This window comes from Topomyia yanbarensis, chromosome 3 (assembly GCF_030247195.1).
Source record: "Topomyia yanbarensis strain Yona2022 chromosome 3, ASM3024719v1, whole genome shotgun sequence".
Taxonomy (NCBI): domain Eukaryota; kingdom Metazoa; phylum Arthropoda; class Insecta; order Diptera; family Culicidae; genus Topomyia; species Topomyia yanbarensis.
Genome location: NC_080672.1, coordinates 153,504,255 through 153,526,862, shown reverse-complemented (window position 1 = coordinate 153,526,862; position 22,608 = coordinate 153,504,255). Strand labels below are relative to the sequence as shown.

The window sequence follows — 22,608 nt, the reverse complement described above, 5'->3', positions numbered from 1 at the left end:
ACAAATGTAAACATAAGACTTTTTTCATACATGCGAATGAGGGCTTTGAAACGCAACAAATTAACCTAAAAATTTGGATTCTACGATATAGCTTTCTTAAACTACAGCAAAAAATACAACGGGCGAAACTGTATTTTTGTTTGTTTATTTAAAGTTTCGCCCTCCACGCTCCATGCAAACAAACAGGGCGATACTTTTTTTTCTAGCAGTTTAGAGGCGAAACTGTTATTTTCGTATTTTTTTAGGATTATCAAGCTGATACCAGCTGTAAATAGTAACAATGATCGCTATTGAAAAAACCCGGACGAAATCGGTGGTGTAAAACGGTAGTTATTGTAAATAAACGTAAGGGCGATACTTCAATGGTGATAGGTGTTACCGAAAAAGTAAACAATCGCCAAAGGGGCGATACTATCATTTTGTCAATTTCAATAGCAAAAACAAATTTTAATTTAATAATTTCAAATACTTTATGAAGTTTTGGGTTTCGATCCCTGAATCATGCAATCTAGGATGTAAAAAACACAATAGTTCTTAAATAGGAAATAAAACCAAGTCTGGAAATATTCACTGTTGATTTTCTTTGAATGATATCACTGCTAGTATCGCCCTTTTCAAGAAAAAGCGTTGATTTCTTAGTTCTCAGTCGCATTGGAAATTTGAGTAAAATATAAACTTCAAATCGATTCAAAAAAAAATTCGTTTTTTTTTGTTTCAGTACAATATATAACCCCTTTAGCAGAGTCCAGTTTTCCCACCACAATATAGATATTTTATTAACAGAGCATTAACAATAATTCGTTGGTATGTCTATTTTATTGGCCATTTTTTCGCTGTCCCATTGATTTGGTTTGAGTTTTCTAGTTGTCCTATGCTGATTTGATCGATTCTCTAGTAGTATGTGTTATCAAAAACATCGCGAAGCATCAAGTTCTAAATGTTCTCAAACGATATAATATCCGAGGAGAGTGATAAGAGTTATAAGAAATGTCTCATCACACTGTTAGGTGGATTAAAAGCGTTTTTAGAATTATGTTGGGAAAATTTTGTTAAAAAATTAGAGTGGATCTCAATATACGAGCTATTTCAATTTTAATAGACCGCCTGCTATAAAGCTGCCTTTTAAAACCAATTCAATTTTTCCTGAACATTCAAAACTCAAGAATGTTTCAATGAAAAGTTTTACAACTGAACAAAAAGCAAAACCTAAATAAAATCAATAAAAAAGTAATATAAACTGAGCTCGAAAGGTAGAAAAATCCATAAAAAATGCACCATGAGATATAAAAAAAAACAAAAATATAAAATTGAATTTGAGTAATCAGATCAAAATATTTACGAAATATATTGTTTCTCTTTCTATCTCATCAGGATTTGGTAATGGATTGTGGCTCACTGATTATTTTTTCACTATTGGTTTTTAAGCTCAAAAAATAATTTTTATTTTACTTTAAAACTTTGTTAACTTCATTTTATGATATCATTTTTTCAGTATGTGAATTCTGACCTAGATTTTCACCTAAAATTACTTTTTCAATTTAAAAAAAATCTATTTAAGGTATTGGGTGAATCTCTAATGGATTTATAAGTAAAATGATGACAAACACATGCAGCCAGCGATCATCAGTCGTCCCGGTCCTGTGTGTGGGATGGGTGAAAGGGTCTTCCAACCTGCCGCAAATGGCAAGTATACATCTTTTCCGAACACTTCAAGCGCTGATGTATTCTTCGCTTCCAGTTTTTTGCCTTTTGCTCCGACATCTTGTTATCAGATGCCAACCATTTCTCTCGACGACGACGACGATAGTCGTATTTTAGGGCGCGACGTAGTTGATTCGGGATGACTCGAATCCCTCACCACAGTCGACCAAGCGACCGTGAACCGTTCCGATACTGTTCGTGGAATTGACGAAAGGATCTTCCTACACGGTAACATGGCTTCGCTCTCTGCTGTACCTGATCCGTCCTCCAACAACATCGAGGTTTACTACCAGAATGTTGGTGGCTTAAATTCATCAATGGACAGCTATTTGCTCGCGACAACGGGGTGCTGTTACGACGTTATCGCCTTGACCGAGACGTGGCTCGACAACCGTACTCTGTCTCGCCAGGTCTTTGGTTCAACATTCGATGTCTACCGCTGTGACCGCAATGCCCTCAACAGCCACAAGACATCAGGCGGTGGTGTGCTTATCGCCGTGGTATAAAAGCCCGAGTGATCAACGATGACCGGTGGGCGAGCTCCGAGCAAGTGTGGATATCAGTGAAACTTGCCGATCGCAATCTGTTCCTGTGTGTTATGTATTTTCCACCTGACAGAATTTGTGATTCCAGCCTGATCGATGTACATCTTTCCTCCGTTTTTTTATCGCCTCGATCGCCGCCCCGTCTGATGATATCGTTATACTGGGCGACTTCAACTTACCTGGCTTGACGTGGTGCCAGGCAAGTAATGGTTTTCTACGATTGGATATCGAAAAATCTGCGGTTATTAACAATGCCAGTTGTATTTTGGACAACTACAGCAGCGTAACTCTTCGGCAAATTGATAATGTCACCAACGAGAATGGACGTACATTGGACCTCTGCTTTGTAAGTGCCCGGGACTGCCCTCCGTACTGCTGCACTGCACTGACTCCTTTAGTCAAGCAGGTGCGTCATCATCCCCCACTACATCTTATATTCGCTGGTAACCTAGGAGTGAATTTTGAAGACGTCTCAAGCTCTATCGTCTACGATTTTAAAAACGCTGACTACGACAGCATCGTTAGCACGCTGTTGGATATAAACTGGGACGAAAATATTAACAATGACGACGCGAACGAAGCAGCGATGAAGTTTTCTAGTATTCTTAAATACCTTATCGACCGCCATGTGCCAAAACGAATAATTAGTACCGATGAACACCCTCCCTGGCAATCAACCGTCCTTAGACGTTTAAAATCTGCCAAACGAGCTGCATTTAAAAAAATTCTCGAAGCATAAGACACTTGCATTACTCACTACTTTCAACTCAACCACGAATACAAACAGCAAAGCAGACGAGCCTTTTTTAGACACCAGCGAAACGTCGAGCGTCAACTGAAATCCAAGCCCAAGTCGTTTTGGAAGTATGTTAACGAGCAGCGAAAAGAATCCGGTTTGCCATCTTGTATGTCGTTTAATGGAGTTTTAGGCACCGACACTAAGGAAATTTGCCAACTGTTCTCCGACAAATTTTCAAGCGTTTTTTCCAACGAGCACCACAAGTCGCTGCCGCCGCTAATTTAACTCCTTCTCTAGGACGAACCATCAACCGAATTTGTGTCGATAATGCTGCCATTCTTGCAGCAAATGCCAAACTGAAAGCATCTTGTTTCCCGGGTCCAGATCGTCCCCTCGATTTTTGCCAAAAAGTGCATCAGCGGGCTTCTTGAACCACTTCGGCGTCTTCGAGCTATCACTCACTACTGGTACATTCCCTTCCTGCTGGAAAACAGCGCACATGTTTCCAGTTTATAAAAAAGGAACCAAATCGAACATTGACAATTATCGGGGAATCTCGTGTTTAAGTGCTGTATCAAAACTGTTCGAGCTGGTTGTGTTAGATCCTATTTTCTTTCACTGCAAACACTACATTGCAGATGACCAACACTGCTTTTTACATGGATCTATCTGCGGCCTTCGACAAAATCAACCATGATATCGCAAAAGCGAAGCTGGACAAACTCGGCATTCATGGACAACTTCTGCGCTGGTTTCGTTCCTACCTCGATGGAAGGCAACTCCAAATCAGCATTAAGGACTGTCTATCTGCACCATTCTTCGCTACCTCCGGCATACCACAAGGAAGCCATCTCGGTCCAGTAATATTCCTCCTCTACTTTAATGACGTCAATTTCACATTACAAGGACCCCGCCTTTCTTTCACCGACAACATGAACATTTTTCAACAAATACGGGATAAAACCGATGCCGAGCTTCTTCAGAGGGAACTGAACAGCTTTAGTACGTGGTGTGATCTAAACAGAATGGTTTTAAACCCGAGCAAATGCTCAATCGTTACGTTCACGCGGAAACGCCAACCGACTCAGTTTAACTACCATTTCTTCGGCTCGAGCATTCCAAGACACTCTCACATCAAAGATCTCGGAGTCATCATGGATTCGGTACTAACGTTCAAACATCACGACAGCTTGGGTTTATCTTCCGAATAGCGAAAAACTTCAGGGACGTATATTGTCTTAAATCGCTTTACTGCGCGTTGGTCCGCTCAACGTTAGAATATTGTTCAGCTGTTTGGAATCCGTACTACCAGAAAGGGATTGACAGAATCGAGGCTGTCCAACGCAGGTTCGTACGCTTCGACCTTCGTTATCTCCCATGGCGAAACAGATTTCAGCTCCCGAGCTATGAAAACCGTTGCCAGCTAATACACCTCGACACACTCAGCATTCGGAGGGACTGCTCTCGAGCCCTGTTCGTCTCGGACTTACTCTCTGCCAGAGTGGATTGCCCTACAATCCTCGGACGTCTGGATCTTTAAGCCCGCGTTCGAGCTCTACGTAATAACTCCTTTCTGCGAGTTCCGTTCAGGAGAACCAATTATGGTTGCCAGAGCGTTGTTACCGGACTCCAACGAATTTTTAACAGTGTGGCGACGGCCTTTGACTTCAACCGGACACGGAATCCGATAAAAGCGAAAATGTTGGCAATTTTAAAATGTAATTAGTTTAAGCAACCACCATTGGGACCAAGGTTTAATTAGTTTAAGCAACCACCATTGGTGAAGGTAATAAACATAAACATAAACAAAAACTTCGGAATAACTTCTGAGCAGCTCCGAGAATCAAGTAGAAAATGGAAAATTTTCTTTCTGTAGGAAAACGTTTAATAACACTTTTCGAGGTTTTTTGTGTGGTCCAAAATGCGTTTAGAAAATATATTTAGGAAAGAAATCAATTTTTTTTCGTTAACCTATGCTATTTATAGCGACGGTGTATTTGATGCGAACCATGGTTGAATGCATTAGACATTTCCAGGGAGCCACTTCCCGAGCAGAGTCTGACAACAAATTGAAAACTAAACTTGATGTTGTGATGTTCGGCAAATTATTACTCAGGTTGTTGTCGTTTTGGTCGTTTTAACGGTTAAAAGATCAAAATGGAGAGCAGCAAAATTATCCTATGACATCAAACAGAAAACTAATTCTGCTATCAGTGAGAGTAAATTGAAAGCTCATTGAGATGTTGAAATTTTTTTATAACAAAACATGAATTCACTTTGATGTTTCACCAAAAAAATATAAACATAGAAAATTCTTCTAAGAAACAAGGATAGCAAAACGAGATCAAAATTTGATGTGATATTTAAAAAATCTAAAACTGATAGCAAAATAAGATTTCAATTTGATGCTATTATCAAAATATGATTTCTACTTGTTGTAATTTTGATGTTCGACTTTGCTCGGGTTTCCAGTCTCGCTCCACACACATATTTTCCTCAATTGCATACCTCCGGTGACAGCAACGCTTTACCCAAAAGTCGACGACGCCTACATGCTTAAAACTGAATATCATTTTAGACTGTCTCTAACATGCTAGTCCATAATTATCAAGCCTTATGCGCCCCTGTCGTGATCGTCCTTTTCAGCGGCTTTCAGCTCACTACACTGTTCTAACATATAACCGGTGCGAGCAATAAGCTCCTAGTCTGATTTTTCTCATCTGTTGCTCGTTGGCAATCCACATCGAACCAGGGGTGGCATTGCGCATCTCGAAACGAAAGATTTATTGTATGCAAGCTTGTATGAAAAAGTCGATTCGAAATGGTTCCATAATGTCGCCCCAGTTTCCTCGTGTGTTATCCGATAGTCATGTGACTGCTGAACTGATCACCTTATGAACTTGCTGCTACGTTGTGATCAGGCAATCTCTTGTTGATCGTTTCCTAAAACCTTTTGTCCTAAAGGCGGAATTATATGTCTCATGCTTTCCATGAAATAATATATTTAAACATATATTTTTGGTATTTACTATTAAACTAAGATTGCACTTGTAGCGTGCTATAAAACTTCAATTGTTACTTGGGTAGGAACAGGCTTAGAAACTTCCGGACTAATTTTTTATCTTCTGCTGGTAGGAGCCGTGCTTAGGCAGAGTTACTACGAATTGCTTAAATCTACCATGTTTCACGGCAACAGCAGAGTCGTCCATCTTTACCATGAGAACCGACAGCTTTCCTATCTGTATATTCCAAATCCTTTCATAACTAATTTTTTAAAACTTTTCCTACTTCGTAATTTCTAGCTAATTTAATGTCGTTAAAATGAAAAGAAAATTGAAGAAGAATAAGTTGTTATCCAATTAAATAACATCTATATAGTTCTTCTAAGATTATATTACTGTTAAGTTTTGGAAGAACGTTGAAAGTTTCTCTTGTTCTCGCTTTCCATATAATACCTCCTGGAATCGCCATATATGCCTTTACCGACTGCATTAATCATTTGCAATAAAAAGTTTATAATTTTTAGTCAAAGCAAAAAATGAAATTGATCACCAACACTCTTGTATTTTGAGCCGGTAACCGAATCTTTGCTGCAGTTACCGCTTCCTCTATCCGCAACCTTATCTTATTATCGATAGAGATTCCTGATTTCAACGAACTTGCGCCAATTAAGATAACATGGTTTGCTTAAACAAAATGAGATATGCAGTAAGTTGCCATGTCTTTTCAACATTTTTTTTATCCCTTTATGGGCAGCTAGGGCCGAGGGTGGTGGCTAGCGGGTTTCATACATCCTTGACCTGACGGACAAAGCTATGGTGCCTTGAACACAGGCAACGCAGATCCAAGGCCATCATTGAAATGATAAGTTCTGCGTTTGAGATGTACTTCCCCCGGTTGCCAGACGAATACCTGTAATTATTACTTGTTGCTTTGTATGTATGAATCTAATGTTCAGTCCTGGGTGGTGTATGCGTGGAAGGTGTGATTTTTAGCGTTCGAGTCCAGGAGTGCATATCTGTCTGGGTTAGCGTGGGCGTTTACTAATTGTGTAATAGTGTGATCGCCAAAGGCTCGAGCATTTGAATGCTAGCGTGTCTCTAACTTTGCGTGCATAAATTCAATTTTAGATTCGTGTGGCCATTCGCATATTCACGTGTATTCTTGAACGATCGCGCGCGGACCGTGAATATGATAATCAATTTTAGTGTATGGTAGAAGAACGTGTTGTATGGTGAATATGCATCATTCATTGCATCATTTTTGATTGGTCCAACTGAAGGCATGAGTCGAGAGTAGAGAATTCCTAACATAGCTGGTCTATGATCGCGCGAGTGGTGGGTTAATGCTTGAGACCGCGGTTGTAAAGTTATAGGTGCTGAAAAGTTCACTTAAGTAAGGGGGTGTTTTAATGTTGGCCAAATTGCGAGCGTAGGTGAGTGTGGATGATTGAAATTGTAATGTAAATTCGCGTTTTTGACCAGGTTTGTGTTATCGCGAAAGTTAAGGGCGTTTGTGCGCTTTGGATGTGAGTGTATATGGGAGAATATGCTATTGATTGTGTTAGTGAGTATGAACCTAACTTAAGATATAGTAATAAAGGGAAAAATAACATGCCGAATGTTTCTTTTTTTAGGTCGCTAACCGTGCATTGCAGAATGCCCGAAAACTCTGAACTAGGCCTCGTCGAGTCCAGTCTGTCCGTCTCGTCCTGTCGTGTCTGGGGTTTCCAGGTTACATGCATTCACCAGATGAGACTAGCTTATGTCAGTTTACTTGTGCACTGGTTTCGTAGAATCGAGGCGATCATCGAAATGATAGATCCTACGAGTGAATGCACTTGGCCTAGTCACCTGTCAAGCATTTGTGTATTTGTGTATGTTGAGATATGTGTGGAGCCTGTAAATAATATTTTAATGCGAATAATAATTTATACGTTGAAATAAGAAATGTGTTATATACTACTTGCAGTTTGTTGATCGTTCCTACTTATCTGATTCCATCGAGTATGAGAATACATCTCCATTGTTCTAAAACCTGGCGACGTCTGATGGCAGAGAAGAATCATTGTTGGCAACAATGTTGCTCTTCTTGGATGTATGAGCTCGAAAAGGTCATCACAAGAATATAACAGAATATAACGCATGAGACCAAAAATAAATAAAAATAAAATAAAGAGAAGAGTTAGTATTGTTATTGAGTATTAATAATATTCCAATTTTTTTTCGAGAGTTGTCCTACTGGAGCTGTAGAGTTAATTGATTCAATTAAGGCGTGGACCTAGACTTCTGGAATCGAGGATAGAGACTTCCGGACGTGAACGATTCATGAATGCGCGAGTACGGGGGACTGTAGGTTCACGCTTGAGACTGCGTTTGAGTGATTACAAGTGCTGAGACGTTCATATTATCACCGGGATGTTATAATGTCTGAAAGAGCGCGAGTATAGGTTGCGCGGATGGTCGCGAAGGGCTCAAGCATTTTTATATTTGTTTGTCGCGTGTATGTGACTTTGTGTGTATACATTCGATTTTTATGTAGTTTAGTGGATATGAGCATTATATTTTTGATTGATCCACCTTATGCTACCAGGGCCGAGAATAGGGGATTCCGGATGAAACCGATTCATGATCGCGCGAACACGGGCATTTGGCACTCTCGAGACCGGGATTGTTAATTTATAAGTGCTAAACCATTCACTTAGTCACCGGGGTGTTATACTTTTTATGAGATCGTGGCTGTGGTCGTGCGTGGATGATCGTGAAGGACTCGAGCGGTTGTATGTGGACGTTTTTGTCGCGTGTGCTAGTATGTATGTAACTTCGCGTGGACGCATTATTTTTATAAGCGTGTGGCAATTCGCATGTTCGCGTATTCTTCAATGATCGCGCGTGGACGTCTTGTCTAGTTTTTATTTCTATTGGTCCAACTAAAGGCATGAATTTGGGCTGCTAGGATCAAGGGCGGAGACTTCCGGACGTGACCGATTCATGATTGCGCGAGCTTAGGTTCTTAGGTTCCAACGTTCACCAAATCAATCGGGGTGTTTGGATATTGGCGAGATCGCGGGCGTTCGTATTTGTGACCAGGTTTGTGTTATCGCGTAGGCCACGTTTGTACGTTTGGAATAAGAGATTGTTAGTGTATATGAGAGAATAAGCAATTTGTGTTAGTGAGTGTTAGCATGGATCTAATTGAAAATATAGCAACAAAAGAAGGGTGCCTGCAGAGAGAATTGGACCCTAAACCCACATTGTATATTATTTGACCATGGCAGTGAATAATAAAGGTCGCCAAGTTAAGTACTAAAATTGATCACAATGTAGCTTAACTAAAAAGAAATTAATCGTATCCCAAGTTTCTGTGATATAATCACTGTAATACTGCTTTGGTGGAAAAGCCCCCGGACCACATCAAGGTACAGTATCATGCCGAGGGAAGTTGCCATGTCTTTTCAACATTATAATAATACTAAATATTTTTTTATTCCAGCGCATTAGGGGGGGGGGGCTATAGCCCCCCTAGCCCCCCCCCCCCCTTGCGCACGCCAATGCTCACGACCGTAGCCAGCAAAACCTGGAAGTATAACAAAACTGTCGACCGCAACTTTCAAGACAACAGCAGCGATGAAACTATGGATGAAATCGATCATCAAGGTATCAGATTGATTGACCCCCAGGCGTTGTCTGGCGACGCCGACAATGCTCCACCGCCTAGGAATAGAATTTCCGCTCTTAAATGTAAATTGCGTGCGAAGGATTCAATAGAAACACATCAATATATGATTTTTAATTTTTTTGCAGTAAATATATAAAAAAAGCCCCCGGCAACGAGTCGTGTCAAATAAACGAATTAAAAATAAAATTAGTACTGAAAAACATTCGGGAGGCTCTATTTTTTGCTGGTTTATTCTGCAATCATAATTATGCATTTTATGGCAGATACTTCGAATATGCGTTACACAAGAAAATTTACTAAATTGCTATCACTGCTGTAATAAAGCTTTCGCTATACCAATTATTTTGATATTGTGATACAGTAATTAATAACAGAATGTATGTATTGCAGACCTGGATCTTAGTGATTTGACTTCCCAATTGGAAATATAACTGTAAAAAGAAATCTATTATATTTTTTCAGTGTTTTTTCTCAACATTATTGATTGATTATCACGTCTCTACTTGCATAGGAATCATGTGAATTCACCTATTAAAACTACATCAAGAGCAAAACCCAAACAAAATCGTAGTACTAACACCAAGCGCCCCTATGAGTTTTCACATCGCCATCTAAGATGATGGATACACAATATTCCCCGTCTAATTACTTATTCATTGCTCGCAATGCAATTAATGCTAATTACTTTTCTCAATAATAATTATCCTAAAATCAACATCTGCATGACGAGATTTTAATTAAATAATTTACAGCGCAAGAGTGCAATCTTAAGACGCAGAGCGGCGAAAGAACAAATTTTGTAATTAAGAACACCCTCGACCTGCGACAAGCAAGATTGTGCAGAAGTCAACCAGCGCAGCAACTCCGAAGCAGATCGGTCACATTAGCCAATGAATGCTTGAGCTAGATAATGCATTTGGAAAAGCAGATACGGCTTGGAACTTCTAAAAGCTTGCGGTTGCTGCTTCGATGGCAAGAATTTATGAGCCATTTTTAGAATGTGCTCCCAAATCATTCCGGAACGATTTATCTCACCTACTTTCTGATAATTTCGATATAACTGCAATTAGGTTTGATTCACATTCCAGTTGTATTTCCCATGTTAATCCAAAAAGTTGCCCTCAATGTATCATATTATCATATTACACGATGAACTGCATTACCTTGTGCATCTAAAGTTAAAGTTAAAATACATATATGCATACAATACTCTTCGATATAAATTAAAGCTCTTATAATAGAAAGCATGTTTTTCCATTCCCGTATGTTTATTGAGTCTTCCTCGTTTGTTGCCGGTGATGGTCAATTCCTCAGGTTGCCAAATCAAAAGAATATTTCTATTTTCAAACACTTTACGTTATTCGTTTCTAAATTGGACACAAGAAGGATCGCAAGAATTGGTCAGTGTAGGGAGCCTTCTGCGAGCATACACATATGTGTCGACTATGGTGGAGAAAATTGAAAGTGGAAAAAATTGTACAGCGCAATCAACCACAAAAGGAAGGAGTTGAAAGACGGAAATGAAGCAAGGAAAAAAAGGATGTGCAGCCGACGTGATATGTGGCTGTCTGACCACAGCAGCGCAAAAATAAGAGAGACTCGGTAAATGCATTCTGAGCATTGTGTAGATTTTCAATAAATCCCACCACAATTCATATTAATGTATTTCGTCGTGAATCGAAATGTTTTCAGCTTAACAGACCGCTACTAAGAAAATTTTGAATAAACGTAAACGCTCTCGTGAAAACTGAAATAAAAAAATCACAACCGTTGAGAGAAAAATGGCCGATATTTCCAAAAATTATTAGCAAAAATCTTCCTTTTTGACTCACCGCATGCTCTACACCAGTATTTGCTGATGTAGCGTATTGAAGGCGAGCGAGAATGGAAAGGCGCAGCTTTGGAGAATGACCCGCCTGACTGAAAAGGGTAACAGGGACGATTCAAATAATAATGGAATTGGTTGATTGAAATTGGGGATAAATCTATCACGTGGGAAATGGAGGGTATTCTTTCGGAAGGAAAAGAGGAAAAGTGTGTTTTTGTTTATGTATCTGTATAGAGGTATGACTTCAATTAGGTGTTAAACCAATCAGACTTTTAGCACATACTTAGAATATCATATTATATATATATATATATATATATATATATATATATATATATATATATATATATATATATATATATATATATATATATATATATATATATATATATATATATATATATATATATATATATATATATATATATATATATATATATATATATATATATATATATATATATATATATATATATATATATATATATATATATATATATATATATATATATATATATATATATATATATATTAGATGAAATCTATGAAACTAATGCACAAAAACATGTATCTATTTCAGTGGAACCGATCAACGATCACCCAATCAATGTACAACCAACTCGAACCCTCAACGCCGCCAGTGTTACAACTATGGGACACACGACAGTTACATCGAACGCACCGGCAATCCAATCATCGGTTTCGTCCACCCCGAACCTCATGGGTAACACCGGCCTGGCCAAAGACTGCGCCGGTTGTGGGAAGCGCATTACTGAGCGTTTTCTGCTGAAAGCCTTGGACCTTTTCTGGCACGAGGATTGCCTCAAATGCGGCTGCTGTGATTGCCGGCTCGGTGAGGTCGGCTCAACCCTGTATACTAAAGCGAACCTAATACTGTGTAAGCGAGACTATCTGAGACTGTTCGGAACCACAGGATACTGTGCAGCGTGCAACAAAGTGATACCGGCATTCGAGATGGTGATGCGTGCCAAAAACAACGTGTATCATTTGGAATGCTTTGCCTGTCAACAGTGCAATCATCGGTAGGTAAAATTAGTTTCAATTAAAAGGGAAATCTGGTTTGCTTGACATGACCGGACGACAATGAGTGATTAATTACGCAATAGTACTATCTACAAGCAGTGGCGTAGCCAAGGAGGGGTTTTGGGGGTTAAAATCCCCTCCAAACCAAAATTAAATGGTTTGAAGATAAAACTTATTGTTGTCGGCTGATTTAATTAAATTTTACAATAATAATTGTCTGATCAATTGTTTTAAGTATCGCGAGACATTTTGAAAAATTGTGGGAAGACTCCAATACAAACTGAAAACGGCGTTCTGAAACTAAGCATAAGCATAAGATTTCCAATAATATTGAGCTTATATATATAATTTGAGCAAGCCACATTTTTTTCGGATGGAAAGCGAAGTTGGAATAAGTTGAATGCTTATGAAATTGTATATACTTCAACATTGGCTGAAATTGTTGTTTTAAGAATGCGTAGAGCTGAGACGAACGCTTAATATGATTAAGCGTTAAAATAATACTTTCGGATAGTACAAACGAATTTATGAAAAATGGCGTTTTCCGTTTTTCTCTAGTAGGTCAGGACCGATCTTATGAGCATGTGGTTAATGTTATATTATCAAAGATATGAATATATAAGTTAAATGTCACATCATTTCCAGACCGTCAGCCTTGTAGCTTTAGCATATTCGAAAAAAATTACAACGTGCAATAGCACATCTTCCGATAACAAAAACTTAGCTGTATATCCTCCTAGATGTAGTCTTGTAGAATTTACTTTTCAAACAAATTTCGTTTGAAACTTAACGTCGCAGTAAAGTTTTCAGAAGTATAATTATATAACTTTCTTAAAGGCATGAATGCTACCTGCGCTATTAGGCTATTTATGCAAAAAAAAGCTTTAAAATAAGTTTTTCTGATATTACTGTGTATGTTAAATTTCTTCTGTTGTTTATAAGCAATAAAATTCACATTTAGTCGAAGGTATAAGTTTCTGAATCTTAAAACAAATTTTGTAAATATCGTTCAATAGCTCGATATCCTGCATGACATGCATGCTTCAACAAAGTTGTTAAATATCTTCTATATTCTATATTCTCAACAACTTTTCTAAATACACATTACTACACATTATTATATCAGAATACGCGAAGTTTTATGTTAGAAAAACTAAACTTCTTTGAAGTTTTAAAGCCTTCAAAGATGACAGTTTCGAAATTATGTCATTTGACCGTAATAAAAGCTTTTGAACATTTATTCCACTTTAAAAGAGCATATTCTTTATTTTAAAACATATTATAAAAGATATATATATATATATATATATATATATATATATATATATATATATATATATATATATATATATATATATATATATATATATATATATATATATATATATATATATATATATATATATATATATATATATATATATATATATATATATATATATATATATATATATATATATATATATATATATATATATATATATATATATATATATATATATGTTTCATTGAATGTTTATTTCAAGTGAGACATGCAGGCCCGATGAGAGGGGGGTCAGCCGGGGCATTCGCCCGGGGGCAGGGTCCTTTTTATTAATTTCGTTTATTTGATAGGCACAAATGCGTTAGCTTGGCGGTGCCAAATTCTTTGGATTTACATTTTGGATATCTTAAAACTAGGTGGTTACAATGTTGAAATATTTGTTTTTTTTACAAAAGAAAAAAAAAGTTTACAGCTATCTTAAGACTAGAAATAAGATTCTATATACAAGAGAGGGCCAAAAGATTTTTGTATGAAAAAATTTAAAACAAGGGACAAAGGTTGATATACAAGAGGGGGAGTAATAGTATTCTACGAAATATTTTACAGTTATCTTAAAACTAATAATATAGTTTATTATACAAAAAGGGGAACAAATATTTATAAGAAATTTCACAGACTAGGGATACAATTTTATTTACAAGATGGAGGACAAGAGTTTCAATAAAGAGTAAAAATTACAGCTATCTTAAAACTAGGAATACAGAATACAACAAATTTGATTTATTAACGAAGACTTGTGCTTGGTCAAGATATTCAGAGGGTGGCTTATTTCCACATCAGTGTAGCAGCAGTTGTATCAAGGACAGGGAGAGAAGGCGTATATGGTGACAGGGAAAGAAGAGTAAAACTTGCTGCTTTCGCGCAAACGGGAGATCAGCGAAAGAAATTAGCGCCTCAGTCTAGTAAGTCGTCATGGACCGGATTGGCGGATGATATTTTTCAGACCCGCGGCGAATCCTCAAAAGTCATCGGACCTCGAGTCACTCTCGCTTCAGTTTCCTTCTATGCAGGCGTAGTGGTAATGCGACGACGGCTACATAGTGGCACACTGCAGCCGATCGGTTCCACAAGTCAGGAGGAAATTTCTAAAAACAAGAAATAAAAGAGAGGGGCTAAATGGGGCAGGGTCCTATTTTGAGGCTCGCATTATTACGTGACAGTTAAACTGAATGGACGGAAGTTGGGCAAAAAGTTCCGGTATTCATTCGCATTATTGAATTATTATATGATGACAGTGGGCAAATTTTGGAAAACTCGTGCATGTATGTGTATAACGTTATTAGTTTTTCTCGCTCAACACCGTTTCGTAAAAAATCGTGTAAAAATAAGATATTTTGACTGAAAGTTCAATGAATAGCGTGCAGTCTCGAGCAGAATAATATGAATTTCGGTAGGAACATATAGGTCATTCCATGCGAAGTGATCAAGGCACGTGTAATCGACCTCCACGGATTTGAACAAAATTTGGAGGAATTGTTAATCTAGAGCCAGTATATAAAAACCCAAATTTTTGTGACAATTGAACCACCCCTCGGGTCATGGTAGCACCCCCCGTTTTGGCAAATTGCCAAAACCCTTGATTTTCTTTTGATCATATATCCGGTTCTATTTACTCTAAAATCAATCCACAAGATGGCTTTGGAAGAAAATTGTTCAAGGGATCTAGAAAAAATATTATTTTTTGCCGGCAGTGATGCCAACTATGCGATTTTTTCAGTTAAATATTAAAAGTTAATTTTTCTCTCAATACATATATTTTAATTTTGAAAATTTTAACTCCATCGCGTTCCTCAGACATTTTTACATAAAAAACACTTATCATCCCAATATAATATGAGCGCATCCTGAGATACACCGTTTTGAAGAGAAAAAATCGCAATTTCCCATATAAAATCGCAAGGGCACAACACTTTAAAACCAACTTGAGCATTCTGAGTTCAAACATAATTTTTCGTGAAGTAGACGAGAAACGATGAAAAACTACGTATTTGGTTTGCTTCTAGCAGATCAGGGTCGATTTTTATGACCGTTTCAAGATTTTCTCAATTTTGGTCAATAAAAATGGATTTTTATATGAGAAAATCGGAGTTTTTCCCTTCAAAACGGTATATCTCAGGATGCGGTCATATTATATTGGGACGATAAGTGTTTTTTATGTAAAAATGTCTGAGGAACGCGATGGCATTAAAATTTTCAAAATTAAAATATATTTATTGAGAGAAAAATTAACTTTTAATATTTAACTGAAAAAATTGCATAGTTGGCAGCACTGTAGGCAAAAAATAATATTTTTTCTGGACTCCTTGAACAATTTTCTTCAAAAGCCATCTTGTGGTTTGATTCTAGAGTAAATAGAACCGGAGATACGATCAAAAAAAATCAAGGGGTTTGGCAATTTTCCAAAACGGTGGGTGCTCCCATGACCCGAGGGGTGGTTCAATTGACACAAAAATTTGGGTTTTTATATATTGGCCCTAGATGAACAATTCCTCCAAATTTTGTTCAAATCCGTGAAGGTCGATTTCAAGTTTGCATCTTTTTTTGATCACTTCGCGTGGAATGACACATATAGATTTGCATGATTTTCAGGCTTCGTTTTATACATCATATGTAGCGTAAATTTATTCGTGAAACACAATTACACGTTTTTCTGTGATATTATGAAATATGTTTAAGTTAATTTTCATATTTTTGCTGTGTGTCTTGAATATTTGATATTTGACCTTTGTTAAAAAAAACGTTCTTAAGAGGGTTGTCTACTTTCTGTACAAGGTCTAAACCGAGATTTTATTGCTTGAACCAATTCACAGTGTTTTCGCAGAAATGAATAGAGCAACAAACAGGAATGCAAGCACACGGACAAAAGTATCCGCCCTCTTCTGTTTTCGCTTCTGAGCTGGTGGTACTGTTTGTTGGATTGGAGACGCTGTGCGCGATTCAGTGTCTTTTTGCAGAATTCGTATAAAGAAATCTGCTCTGAGTGCATCACCAGTGATGTCTGATTAAACGGTTGATCTGCATAAAATGGTTACGTATGAAGGAATCGGTTTATTCAGAAGCTTTCTCACCACATCAACAACGATACGACCGATCGGGAAAATATCCCTCGTAGTTTCAGATGTTATGGAATTCACTTCTCTGTAACTTGGCAAATGTTTTAATCACGAGGGGATAAATCATGTTAGCGCCTCTCTTTAGAGCTGTTGTCTATACAGTCGAGGCTTCTGCCTGTCGCGTTACAAGTTTATGCATATTTCATAAGATAAGTCTGCAAAAACGGTAAAATCAGATTGTATCACAATTACACATTACTTAGGTCACTAAACCGCACATTTTTTCTACAGAGAGTTATTTTTTATCATAAACGGTTTGCGCTTTATTGTCGTTTTGATACGTCTGTCGCATTACACAATTTTCGCAGGGAGTTTTGAGGTTGGCTGACTAAATTGAAAAAATCTGTTCCGTTTGCCCCAAAATTTGCGTTAAAGACAGTTTTAAGCTGAAGCTTGTAAAAAAAAGAAGAGTTTGAAATACAGTTTTGCTGAATAAAAACTTTTTTTCGATTTTATGGTGTACACTCAGGTTTTTTTTACGCGAGGGATACAGCCCGCCTAAATGAAAACCTCGTAAATTTCAATATCCGCGTAAATTTCAAAATCCGCGTAAATAAAAACCACGTAAATTTCAAAATGCGCGTAAATGAAGACCGCGTAAATTCAAATTTAATGAATCCGCGTTGATGGAAACCTCGTTAATCTATACCGCGTAAATTCAAAAATCCGCGGAAATGAAAGCCGCGTAAATTTCAAACATCGCGTAAATAAAAACGACGTAAATTCAAAAAACCGCGTAAAAAACACCGAGCAAAAAAACGCGTTGCGTTGTGACGATGATTTTGGCGGATTGCACACTGACTTCATCATATTTGACTGCTGATTATCTATTAAGAGTTGCTTATGAAGTGGTAAGTAGGAATTCATACCAATCCGACCCATATTAAAGCCTCAACAGCATGATAGCCATCATTTCCGGTCGCCCCATATCCATCGTTCACTGGGAAAGATAAAGGATAAGGTAGACGGAAAGTGTTGATGCTCCACCTACTTAACGGAAGGCAGACGACTCATCAGGCTCTTCCATAGGTGTCGCGGAGTTGGTCGTTTGGAAGGGTATAAGGTCTAGGATTCGCCTAGGAAAGCTAATCATATCTGCGTAATGGGCCGGATCACCATTTATTGTGACAGTATTAAAAACGCTATTCCTTTTCTACGATATATTTATTGGGTTGAAAACTACCGAGTGACACGTTGTACAGACGTTGATAGCTCGAGATGCTATAAATCAAGGAAAGTGTTTCATATTTTCCAAATCGGATTGTTTATGAAATACGCGAACGATAATATCGAACATTGACGGGAAATACAAAGGATCGTTAACCTGATGCACGGGTTTGTTAACAATAACGGAACTCAAAATTAGATTATTGAAAACAGACGCCGCGAATTTTCAGTACGATCATCGATACTAGTCAGATTGAAGTCTTATTGGGGCTGATTTCCGAACAACTATTCATTAAGAAAAAATATTAAACGAAGGTTGTATACAAACCAAACCTACCAAAGAATGAGAAGGTAGACTGACCTTATTTAACCGGTAATTAAAATGGATATTTTTTGTATTTTTTGTTATTACCAGCAATTGTGTCGCTTTGTCTACAGCGCATAAGCAAAATATTGTGCTCCAACCTACTGTGATCAAAAATTAGTGACGATAAAAGTAGAAAGTGGCCATATTTCAGTACCTCTGTTTATATATAGGCGACGGCACAATCAAGTTACGCGAATTAGCTCCGTGTACCTCCAATAACGTTATTAAGGGGGACGTCTGGTGTAGAGGGCAAAATATTTGACTTTTTTTATCCGCTTAATTGTTAGTATTGAACCTCTAAAAAGGTCTCCCGCAATCTCGGTGGCCACTCTGAACTACTTTTGTTTTAAACAGCCATGCATTCTACGCGCGTATTTGCACGCAGATTTTATTCTAATACCAAAATTTTTCGAAAAACTGACAGCGATAAAAATACAGTGTAAACAATACACTCTAAACTACTTCTACCCAAATTCAAGATTCAATTCAAAAGATAATACCCAATATGATATTTTCTACAGCGTTTTTTTCCGTGATGCAATTTGTGGGACACCCTTTAATAACTTTTTTCTCGAAACAGCTTTTTCAATTTTTTTCAAATTTGCGAACACGATAACTTAAAAACTAATCAACGAGCTGACTTGATTTTTTTTATAAGGATGCCCAATATAAGATAGCTATAAAATCGCATTAGTTTCATTTAAAAAAATCAATATGTAATCCCCTAGTTTTAAGCAATTTAAAATGTAAAACAAAGCAAAATTGGCACCTTTAAGCTAACGCAACGTGCCTTATCAAACAAAATAAAACAAACAAATAGGATGCCCAATATGTGTACCCTGTCGATGAATCACAGAAAACTTAATACAAATTTTTTCTCAATTATAATTTGAAGAAAAATAAGCGAATTTTACAGTAAAATATGAGATTTTTCGGTTTTCATGAAGCCATTTTCCGAAACTCGAACGTTTTCTATTTTTTTAGGTTCATCGACTAACTACAAGTTACGAACATTACGAATTACGAACACAAGCTTTATAAAAGTTTTGAATTTTCCGTGTAAGACAATTTTATCGAGAATTATCGTGTTCGCCGCGGCGCACAGTGGCTGGAGGCTGGCCAAAACCTCAAAAATTTATTTTTGAAATATTGATATTTTATATTTTTCCTAAATTTCTCATATATTGAGAGATGTATATTCAAAATTTTATGATCATTGGATAAGAACATGATTTTTAACATGAGTTTAGACGTCCGGACTTTTTAATGATTTTCATTTCCGAAACCACCATTGCTCTGTTCACTTCAAATGCATGTTGGTCTTTTGATTTTGGTCCGATTTTAGCATAACTAGTTTCATTGTGTAGAGGAACGAAAGAACTTGGTTAGTGAATAAAACACATTTGGTAAATTTGCTTGGAACTATGACTTTTTAGTTTAAATATGTTTGAGGTGGTCAGATCAAAAATACGTTTCTCACTAATGTATTCTGTACAAATTTCGGAATCATTTCGGAACGGTCACATAGTATACATTCTATGGGAAATAACCTCTACTTTTCGAATATCATGGTCTCGTTCTGCGCCTAGGTGCGCAAAAAGTTTTAAGGACATTATACATGCGAGCCACAACATAGCTCCTACGCCACACATACCCTTCTCCCCTGCCTAACCATGTATCTGACATGAGCAAATATAATAATACGTTTTACAACACATTAACCTTGCTGGTGTGCCACGAAACTGCTACTTAAGGAAGCTAGAATATTTTCCTATGCAATCAATCCGAGTTTTTGACGGAATGCCATCTGTAGCTCCTATTTTGTGCGAAAATATCACCCCTCTTCACTTGGGATTTCTTTTCGAAACACTCTTCTTCTCGTTTTCATTGTACTTTTCAAATGCACTTTTTTCACAAACCGCTGCAAAAACTCTCGCGAAACTTTAATCGTTTACTAACAAAACTTCAAATTTTCTGCCATTGTGCAGATCACCAAAGGAAAATGTTCGGAAACTCTCATTTGTGCGTTTGAATTTTCACTTCAGATTTCAGTTTTTGCTAATGTAAACAATCGAGTCGGTACCTAGCAACGTGGCTTCCACATATCTTCACCTTAAGGAGATTTTAAAGCTTTGTTGCTGATATGGAGGCGCTGGTGTTTTGTGTAAAATAGTTAGACAATCTACAGTAAACCAACACGTTATACAATGGATTTAAAGTAGTGTTCTTCATTTTTTATGATATTGCTGACATTGGTGAACAGTAACGGAAAATCCATCAAGAAAACGGGATCATAGTGATAAGAAATGTTCAATGACACTCTATGGAAAAATGCATTTAATAGTTTACGACTTTTGACATCAAAAATGAGCTCAGCGCCTCAAAATTAGCTTAAATTGTGATTTTCAGCCAAATTAGGTAACATTTGAGGTTTTGTCCGACTTTTGTTTAAAGATCCGCCACTGTGCGGCGCTCCTCGACTTGGAAATAGTTGGACGTCTACTCTTGGAACGCTCGTATGTGTGGCTCTGTGTGACTGTAAATATTTGTTTTCGTGCACAATGAATGTATAATGCGAACCTAACATTACACAAAAGATCTATTGTTGCCTTGCCTTCAAAATCGTAAAACAAAATAGCTTTCGTTTTAAGCACATTTCACCAGACGCTCCCCTTAATCGTCATGTACGTTACGTTACTTTCTAACAAGCCGGAAGAGTGCGTGAATACAGATGAATGCATACAATTGTAGTCCTACCTGTACAGTTTGTGCAACCCCATAGGGCTGTCGCTTGTAGTTTTTTACGCGTTTTTCATCGCATTTTACTATTTCCAGTAGTAAAGGGCTAACATAAAAAGGCAAGAATTTTTGTAATGAATTTGATGATCTAGTGCATAAACAATGATATATGCAAAGAAAAACGTACCTGTGGACGATCTTTCAAGAATATCGAACAAATACTAATTTTGTTACGAGGTTGCATAAACTTTTTACATGCTGTATATCTGATACAATATTATGAAAATCATGGGAAGAAGCGGTATACCCGGGCGCTTCTTCTCATGACTTTCTTCGCTAAGCATTCGCATACTCTCGTTGGTGTTGCACGCTTGACTTGTCAATCCATTTTTGGTTAGGTGCCCGGATAACCACCACGATGTTGCTTTATGTATCTCGTGCCGATCCATGACAACTCGTTAACTAGAATGAGTACTAAATGATAACGTAGCGCCTACCGATTCAGAGAAAGATCTATTAGAACATCAAATAATTCTTCAAAATATTCGAATCTGTTTAGTTCTAAGATATGAAAACACTGTGATAATGTAGGGAAAAATGTCTGTCGCATTTATACTGGTTTACTTATTGTTATTCGAACACATACAAATTTTTTAAGTTGTTTTATAAATACGATATGTAATTTTAACCTTCTCTTTTTACAGGTTTTGTGTGGGTGATCGGTTCTATCTATGTGATAATAAGATTTTATGTGAATACGACTACGAAGAACGCTTAGTGTTCGCCAGTATGGCGTGCAATCCATCTAGTTTAGCGCATATACGGAGGCAAGTTAGTAATTTACAGGTAAAACCATATCCCTAGATTCTAGAATTCTATTTCACGATTTCCTGATCCATCACTATAAGTACTATCCCAATATACCTGTCAACTACAGCAACTATGAAATTAGTTGTATTTCTATAACCAACAGATGAATGAAAAGAATTATCGCTTGTTGATACCTGAAACCATAACCTTTAAAAATAAATTTCGCCTACCTTTGATTGAGAAAACACCAATAATAAATATCAAATCATGCATTTAGCACCATAAAATATATCGGTTGTGCAGAATATTGATACGCAGCACATTTTTATAGACGCATATTAACACTTTTTACTAAGCACAAAAACCCAATCAAGATCCTTTATTGAAAAACGCACCTCTCTCGCGTTCGCTTATCATTTTATGTCCCTGGGATACGTGTAAACTTGACACAAAAGAAAAAGATATTCGATCCCCATTTAGCCACCTCTTCCTTCTTGCTGGTGATCTCTGTAGTAGCTTTTTAGGGAAACGAATCCTTTTAACATGTCGGTGT

General features: G+C 37.2%; 1 protein-coding gene across 3 annotated transcripts in view; it reads left to right on the top strand.

The window, feature by feature from the left end:
* The window catches only part of LOC131689180 (LIM/homeobox protein Lhx8-like), a 426,496-nt gene that overhangs the window by 348,929 nt on the left and 54,959 nt on the right, over window positions 1-22,608 (top strand). For 2 of the 3 annotated variants that reach the window (XM_058974091.1, XM_058974092.1), the window contains 2 exons: window positions 12,072-12,534; window positions 21,950-22,091. In XM_058974091.1, the coding sequence (XP_058830074.1) occupies window positions 12,072-12,534; window positions 21,950-22,091 (605 nt within the window). The remainder of the gene's footprint in view (window positions 1-12,071; window positions 12,535-21,949; window positions 22,092-22,608) is intronic. The other variant, XM_058974093.1, reaches the window with a different exon arrangement.